The following is an 8,835-nucleotide window of genomic DNA, read 5'->3' as shown; positions in this document are numbered from 1 at the left end:
AAATTGTGTGTTACCTTAGGTAATTTCTCCCTGAACTTCTCATCCTGCCCTTTCCTCTTTCTTTTCTCGCTGCCACTTAAAAAACGTTTCACGCTTAACTTTGCAACCACACGTCACCACACGAAAAATTGTCAGTGACAGAAAAGTCACGTGACCTGGAATAATTTGTTCCATAATGGAATTACGATAAATTTTAAGCTGATACTGAAAAGAAAACAATCGTTTTTCATGCTTATTATGAATTGTCATTATTTTGCAATGACAAGTGATTTATTTTAATTAGCAAAAAAATATATAATAATAAAAATCGGAAATACGACACGGCCCCCCTGGTGGCCGAAGCCCTGGGCAACTGCCCGGTTTGCCCGTTCGTCCGCTCCGCCCCTGCTTGATTGCTTTTCAGTCTCTTTCTTATTGCCATGTCTGGTCTCTCTAAAGCAGTGTGACCTCAGGTAGTGTTATAACAGAGACAGAATCAGCACGACTCGGGTAGAAAGAAGGGTCTTCTGCTGATGGACTGGTTGACTGGGGAGAAGCAGAGGTCAGGGAAGGATGCCTACTGGTAGGCAGAAACCCAGAATCTGTCAGGGACTCTGATGACTTGAATGGGGGAAGGGCAAAGCTTACGGAACGATGTGACCCGGAGTCCAACACTAAGTCTTGGGAGCTAAGGCCGGAGTCTACGGAGGAGCGGTTTTTAGACTCCGAGAACTTGAGTAGACGAGCCCTGATTCGCTCTGTCGTGTTATGGCCCCAAATGGCTCGGTAGCACTTGGGTATGAAGTGACAGAATATGATGCCGTAGTTGGAGACTAAGATGGCGGAGGCCTGTACGATGGGGCGTGATTCGTTTTTGGTGATATAGATGGGGATGAAGCAGAGCCACACAAACAAGTGGATAAGCATGCTGAAGATGATGATGCCGGTCTCGCTGAAGTCGTGCGGCACCTTCCTTCCTTTGAAGGCCAGCAGGAAGCAGATGAGTGCTAACAGAGCGATGTAGCCATGCATCACCCCAAAACCCACATTGGAGCCCTCGGTGCACTGCAGAACATGGATCATGCTCTGGTTGGATGGTTCAGTCTTATCCACATCAGGGGTGTCATAGATTAGCCAGAAGACACAGACCAGCCCTTGAACAGAGGTCGCCAGGACCATAATAATCAGGGGCTTGTAGATCTTTTTTAGACGACGGTGTCTCACAGGATCAAAAACCATGAATGCCAGGAACGTGCGGAAGGCTTTGACCAAGATGCAGGAGACACAGAGGGTGAAGCCCAAAGCATACATGGTCTGCTGGGCTCGGCAAAGGTGGATGCTGGGTTCACCCATGAATAGAACCACACTTCCAAAACTCACCGCCAAACCAACCATCATGAAGCAAGACATGAGAAGATTGGCGGACGTGATTAGTACGGTGTTCCGGTAGACAATGAAACAGACAAAAACTATTATGAGAAGCAGGAGCCCAACGCCCACCCCCACTAGGAGAGCAATGGGATATGGGTCAGACCACTGCAGATACTTTACAGTGCGTGGTTCACATTTAGTCCATCCCTTCTGAGACCAAGTGTCATTAGGGCACCGATGGCAGTCATCTTCATCTGGAAAGAAAGAAATGTATCCAGAGCTTGAAACAAGATTCAAAGGGATTTCAGTAAATACAGATCAGACAGTTTAGAGTCTAAACTTTAGACCATGGTAGTAGCTAAGGGCCAGCTATTTTAAAAGCCCTTCAACCCTTTCGTACTCTTCATGCTGTATAAATCTACATTTCCTAATTTGCAAAACTATTGCTTTTTGCCTATACCTTTTCAAGTATAAACTTCATATCTGTTTGTTACACAAAAACAACAACGAGTTATTGTCATTGAGTGTCTTAATTCAAAACCTACCAGAGCGGTCTGAGTAGTACCCTTCAATACAGAGGGTGCAGCTGTAGCAGCAGGACACATTAAACACCTTTTTGGATGAGCCAGGAGGACATGGTAGTGAGCACCGTGATACAGGTATCTGTCGGATTGGAAGTGATGTGACATTATAATAGTATGACGGTATAGTGCATATGTACACTATTGGTATAGTGTAATAATAATGTATAATATGTGCACTGCTAGTATAGTATAACTGTGAAAAAGTAAATGCACAAGAGACTGCCTCCTTGGTTAAATTGTGTTCGTACATACAGTGTTGTTGGGGGTCGAAGTCCATATGATGTCATGATTATTGACAACCACTTCTCTTGGTTGTATGGTGAAGTTCCCTTTCACTTCAGCACGTCTGTGATCACCGTCTGGTTCCCACATGATGACGTCATAGCCGTTTTCAAAGTCACCATCTTCATTGAAGAAGTGTGTCTTACCATCAAGGGTAAAATTCACCTTCTGGAGCTTCTCACGAAGCTGAAAAAGGGAACAAGTCAATTGAAAAACACTATATGGTGTGCATTTACATAATATAGATCATAAACTCTACCAAAGAGAACTTTGTGTGACACACCAGAGTCTATAACTTTGACAGGATCTAACCTTTGACTATTACCTCAAATGGAGGAAAATTATTGTCTCCTGGACAGAATGTTTCATTGCATCCAAGTAGTTCTTTCAGAGCATGAGCTATGCTCCAAATAGCCACCCTCTCTCCATAGAACACTGGAAGGTCTGTGTTTTTCACCAGGTAATCAGCGTTGGGCTTACTGCAAACCTCTGGGGAATCATCAGGGCAGTCTTTCTGCTTGTACTCTACGATGAAATCATTTCTCACACCTGGCCCGATTGGTAGGTTCTGTAAATATTGCTCAAACCCAGTGATTTTTCCTGAGATGAAATTGAACCCAAGAATGTCTCCAACCTTTACTTTAAAAATATAAAAATATATTAATTAAATATAATTCAATTTTATTTATATAGAACAAAATCAATAAAATTGTCTCAATATTATCTGAGAGCTGTATTTGCTCAAATTCTTGTGATGACTTAGAGTGGCAGTCATGTTGGTCAGTAAAGTGTCCATCAGAACAATGAATACTGCAGACACACCACCCACCTTGTTGATGTCCTTCATGGTTGCCACATCTGTAGACCTGGACCAAGCATCACTGGCAATCCAAACTCGAGTGGTACTGGAGCGGATCATCTCCTCAAACAACATCTTCACCAGCTCCGGTCGGAGGATCACCATCACCACCTACAGTACGTTTCAGTTTTCACCAGTTTGCTTACATTTCAGCGAATAACTAAATGGTTATAAGTAGTGCTGTCAAACGATTAAAATATTTAATCGCGATTAATTGCATTTTTTTGTCATAGTTAACTCAAAATTAATCGCGATTAATCGCAAATTTGTATCTATTCTAAATGTCCCTTCAATTATTTTTTTTCCATCATTTTTTATTTTATTTTAATGCTCTTATCAACATGGACAAGTGGATTGGCTTGCTTTATCCATTGCCAAACAGGGCGGTACAAAATTAAATTATAAAGTGCACATTTCAGGTAAACAAGGACTCAGGCTATAGTGCAGTTAAACCATAGCTTAATATTTTCAAGTTTGCTGTGAACATAGAAGTCAGGCCTCTTATTTTTTACATAACGTTAATTGCACGATACAAACATTTACGTTGTTAAAATGGGTTTGCGTTAACGCCGTTAATAACGCGTTAAACTGACAGCACTAGTTATAAGCATTTAATAAATGATGTGTGAGAGCAAACATTGTAAAATATGTCAAATTAAAGAGATCATTGTTAGAATATAAAGTAAACTAACTGCTTATTGATTATAGAATTAAAAGAAAAGTGCACTGGGCTACTAAATCTCTTTCACAGTTACAGAAGTGACTCAGTCAGACTCAACTCTTCCAACATCAGTTCTAAGACTTCAAGTCATGGCTATGAACAGTGTCTTCCTCAATACAAGCACTGCCTCTCCCTACCTGTGCCTCAGGGAAGAGCTGTATCTTCTTCGCCACCTCCTTGATTCGTCGCTCACTCTCCGCGTGGCCCAGATAGTGTGGAATGACCTGCTCAAAGGCCACACACACCCCAGCCTCCTCTGCATCCTTCAGGAAACTTTGGTGGACTCCCTTACCGTAGTCATCATCCATAGAGACCAGACCAACCCAGTTCCATTTAAAGTGTCTTATAAGCTGCACCAAGGCCTCTGTCTGGTACACATCACTGGGGATCACTCGCAAAAACCCCGGGAACTTCAGCTTATCGCTCAGAACAACCGCGGAGGATGTGGTGCTTATCTGAAGGACAATGAGAAAAAAGCCAAAATCACTGAGGATTTGTGCACAAACAAAAATACATATACAGAACACGAAGTTAACTAAATTAGTATTTTTCTCACTTGAGGGAAGAGATAGAGGCTGAGAAGTTTGGCCACCGGGATGGTCAACAGAGAGTATCGCGCCCCTAAGATAACCTTAACTTGTGGTCGGAACTCAGAGTAATCATCCATGACAGGCAAAGAGCCGTTGGTTGACAGCATCTGTTCCACAGAGTGGAGAGCTTTGGTGGCGTCAGCACATGGGTCATAAACGGCATACCCCAGCCGAACACCAGGAAGAAAATTAGCTTCGTTTATGCTGTCAATAGTGTAGATGGCAGCCAGCATTCGGACGAAGGAAATCTGGTCGAAACTGGCAGGTTAAAGAAGAAAGGACATTATTGTAATACAAATGTAATTATTGTAACACCGATAATGCTGCGCTACCACAAGAACCACATTTTAATATACACAACATTGTCAGTGGCAAAATGTATAGATATGTATATCTCATACATACATATGCATATGAGATATACATATACAGTACATATTTGCTACAATTTCACAAACACTGAAAGAGAGTAAGAGACAGAGAGAAATTTGTAAAGAGAAAATTAATATTTCAGATGCATAAATGTGTGTGTGTGTGTGTGCTTGCACACACTGAAAAGAAATGGATTCTCTGAATGTGCCTTTGAGGTAAGCCTCCATGGCTCTACTTACTTGCTGCAGGTGAACTCCTCTGGTCGAACACGGCCCTGGAGGTTATCGATTGTGGAGTGAACAGAGCTGAGGATCCCTATGATAACATCCCCATCCATAAAGGCCTTAGGCGGAGAGATATACACATTCGTCTGGGAGACCTGGACAAGGGCTGCCCACAGCACCAAGCTGAGGAGATGGAGACACATATTGCGCTGCGTTGTGTTGCCAATGACAATGAGAAACTGTGCCAATGACATTCCTCTGAGTGTGGCTCTGTTTTATAGATGAGAGGAGAACTCTTGTTTACGAGAATGACTGCAGGTGTTAGATAGCATCACCCAGTGCAGAGCTACATCTTGATTTATGGGAAAGCACGGCAGAATGAAGAAATATCACATTCCACAATTAGTTTATGATGGCATGAAGAGCTTAAAGCTAAATCGGCTGGTCAAAACCTAGAAGTACTGTACATGTTTACTGTCATTGGAAAGTACATGACTTGGGGGAAGTGGGAAATTCACATTTCACAGCAAATTTGGTCAAAAGTCTGCTAGATTTTATACCATATAAAGATGCTTAAAGATAGGTCACAAGACAGGTAGATTAACATTTGTGGACTCAAACAGAGATTCACACATGATTTTGATCCACTGGTATTTTCACATGGACACATTGTCATACAGTACAGTACAAATGTGTATTGTTAGAAAATTAATAAGCACGCTAAAGTTGAAGAATGGACCGGAGGACGAAGTCAGGTTTCTGTAGGTTTATTTCAGCGTGGAGTCCCCCTCTCAGCTGCAGCTCAGAGAAAGGCCTACCTGATAGCAGAATGCAATGTCATTTATACATTCAGACAGGTTACAGTACAGAAGGAGGGGGGGAGGGCCACACCCTTTAGGTGAGAGGAGGGGGGGGGGGGGGGGGTACAGTGAGGGGTTCACCTATGGGGGGATGGGGTTGATGCCAGGACACAAAGGACTCTAGCAGGAAGAGGGGGAGGGGGGGTCACATGTCAATTGCTTAGGGAGAGACAGACAGAGTACACATCCAGAGTAAGTTGCAGATACAGAACAAGCAGTTAATGTCTTATTACAAGAGATAGCAATATTTCAAGTTCCATCAGTATTGTGATCAAAATCAAGAACTAGAGCATTTCACTTTGCAGTTGTTATGGCAAAAGCACTTACTGCTATTCCAGGTTGAACCAGCTGTGTCGCTGCTAAAACAACCTATTGGATATTTTTGAAGGCCATATGATAAAAAAGTAGTTGGGCAAGGAAAAGGAGCAGAACACGGCCCTGGAGGTTATCGATTGTGGAGTGAACAGAGCTGAGGATCCCTATGATAACATCCCCATCCATAAAGGCCTTAGGCGGAGAGATATACACATTCGTCTGGGAGACCTGGACCAGGGCTGCCCACAGCACCAAGCTGAGGAGACGGAGACACATATTGCGCTGCGTTGTGTTGCCAATGACGATGAGACACTGTGCCAATGACATTCCTCTGAGTGTGGCTCTGTTTTATAGATGAGAGGAGAACTCTTGTTTACGAGAATGACTGCAGGTGTTAGATAGCATCACTCAGTGCAGAGCTACATCTTGATTTATGGGAAAGCACGCCAGAATGAAGAAATATCACATTCCAAGGCCTCTGTCTGGAAAGCACGGCAGAATGAAGAAAAATCACATTCCACAATTAGTTTATGATGGCATGAAGAGCTTAAAGCTAAATCGTCTGGTCTAAACCTAGAAGTACTGTACATGTTTACTGTCATTGGAAAGTACATGACTTGTGGGAAGTGGGAAATTCACATTTCAGAGCAAATTTGGTCAAAAGTCTGCTAGATTTTATACCATATAAAGATGCTTAAAGATAGGTCACAAGACAGGTAGATTAACATTTGTGGACTCAAACAGAGATTCACACATGATTGTGATCCATTGGTATTTTAACATGGACACATTGACAAACAGTACAGTACAAATGTGTATTGTGATCAAAATCAAGAACTAGACCATTTCACTTTGAAGTTGTTATGGCAAAAGCACTTACTGCTAGTACAGGTTGAACCAGCTGTGTTGCTGCTAAGACAACCTGTTGGATATTTGTGAAGCTATATGATATTAAAGGGGTTGGGCAAGGAAAAGGAGAAGAAAGAAAACACCAGCCCTCGCAAGACCAGCCCACTGTGAGAATTCCAGAACTTTCCAACGGCCAGTCCATGCCTGGGTAGAACTGTAGTTTAATGATGAGCATCTGTGTGGAATGTATACCTTTATATGAGGCATTTGAGGGAGCATCTTTTTACATTTTTTAGAATCCCTTTGAAGATTTCATGTTGTGATTAAAGGCAAAGGTAGAGTCAATAAATATTGAGACAGATATTCAAAATATATAATTACCCTTAAACATGAAGAAACATTAGAAACATGAAAATGAACATAAGCTAATAATAACAGTACTAACACAACCCTATTAACTAAGACAGCAGTTTACCTCGTGATTAATAAAGTATCCATCTTTCGATCTATCTATCTGAGAGATTGAAAGGGTGGAGGGGGTTATTTGCCCTAAACAGCTCTCCATAGCCAAGTATTATTTATTGATTTTGAATGAATGCACCTTTTCAAAATGATCTGAACCAACCCTCACAACGCTGTTGATATACCTTTGAACTTTGTAGTGTTTTCATTATGTTCTGATTTAAATATTGTTAAAGGATTTGGGATTGTCAGGGCTCTGCCAGGGATTGAACCCGGGCTGCTGGATTAGTAACCAGTGTTTAGCCTACTGAGGCAGTGAGGACCCAATTGCAGGCTGGTGTTGAAACTTACTTGCTTTATTTTCAAAAACAGAGATAATTCCAAACAAAGGTGATCCAAAGCACAGAAGACAAATGGTAACTCCAAAACGCAGAAAATCAAGAACAGGGCAAAAGGCCAAAAACTGTAACCACTAAGAACTAATGTGCTTGAGAGCACTACAAATTAATGTGCTTGAGAGCACTACAAACTACAGTGCGTGAGAGCACTTCTAGCAATCAAAGACAATCTAACGACCTGATAAGAGTCAGGGAAACTAGCCAGGTATTTTATCTCCTGGCTAATTGTGACACAATGTAAAACAGGCTAGGGCACATAATTGGACACAGGAGAGGGAACACAATGAGAAACAGGTGAGGACACACAACGAGAAACAGGTGAGGACACACAACGAGAAACAGGTGAGGGTACACAACGAGAAACAGGTGAGGGCAGACAACGAGAAACTGGTGAGGGCACACAACGAGAAACTGGTGAGGGCACACAACGACAAACAGGTGAGGGCACACAACGAGAAACTGGTGAGGGCACACAACGAGAAACAGGTGAGGGCAGACAACGAGAAACTGGTGAGGGCACACAACGACAAACAAAGGCACACGTGGACACAAACACAGAGTCCTTTTGGCCACTAGATGCCGCCAAAGTATGGCAATCGCCGCCCGAAGTCCTGACAGGGATTGTTAAAGTATTAAGACCTTGTCGTTGATCTTCTAAACATCCCTTCCCTTTTACTCTGCTGTGTGAGATTGGAGCGGTGAATTCTCTAAGGAATACATGCTTTAGCTCTCTCTGCTGTATGTATTCATCACATAACCAGTCATCTGAGGTTGTTCCTCTGATATGGTATATGCAGTCTCAATGCGGGATATGACTGGCTAGCGCCTGTGCTGTCAATTATGGATGAAAGGCAATATGATTGGCTGACGCATGCATTGCCTCTCGAAAAGTTCAACATTCTTCAACTCTTGTCGCAAGCAAAGCATGAAACGCAAAGCACGCGAACCAAACGGAGCCACAATTCAGTT

General features: G+C 42.5%; 1 protein-coding gene across 1 annotated transcript; it reads right to left on the bottom strand.

Moving 5' to 3' along the window:
• Positions 1-432: 432 nt before the first annotated feature.
• LOC308382830 (G-protein coupled receptor family C group 6 member A-like) lies at positions 433-5,185 on the bottom strand (the record flags this gene model as incomplete). The annotated part of the gene is made up of 8 exons (XM_080860351.1): positions 433-1,604; positions 1,896-2,013; positions 2,187-2,402; positions 2,635-2,850; positions 3,046-3,186; positions 3,934-4,251; positions 4,353-4,644; positions 4,998-5,185. 8 exons carry the CDS (start codon positions 5,183-5,185, stop codon positions 433-435), a joined length of 2,661 nt encoding a protein of 886 aa, XP_080716477.1.
• Positions 5,186-8,835: the final 3,650 nt, after the last annotated feature.

Source organism: Sprattus sprattus (genome assembly GCF_963457725.1).
Source record: "Sprattus sprattus genome assembly, chromosome: 2".
NCBI classification, from domain to species: domain Eukaryota; kingdom Metazoa; phylum Chordata; class Actinopteri; order Clupeiformes; family Clupeidae; genus Sprattus; species Sprattus sprattus.
Note: the sequence above shows the minus strand (reverse complement) of the source record. Positions and strands in the feature narration are given on the sequence as shown.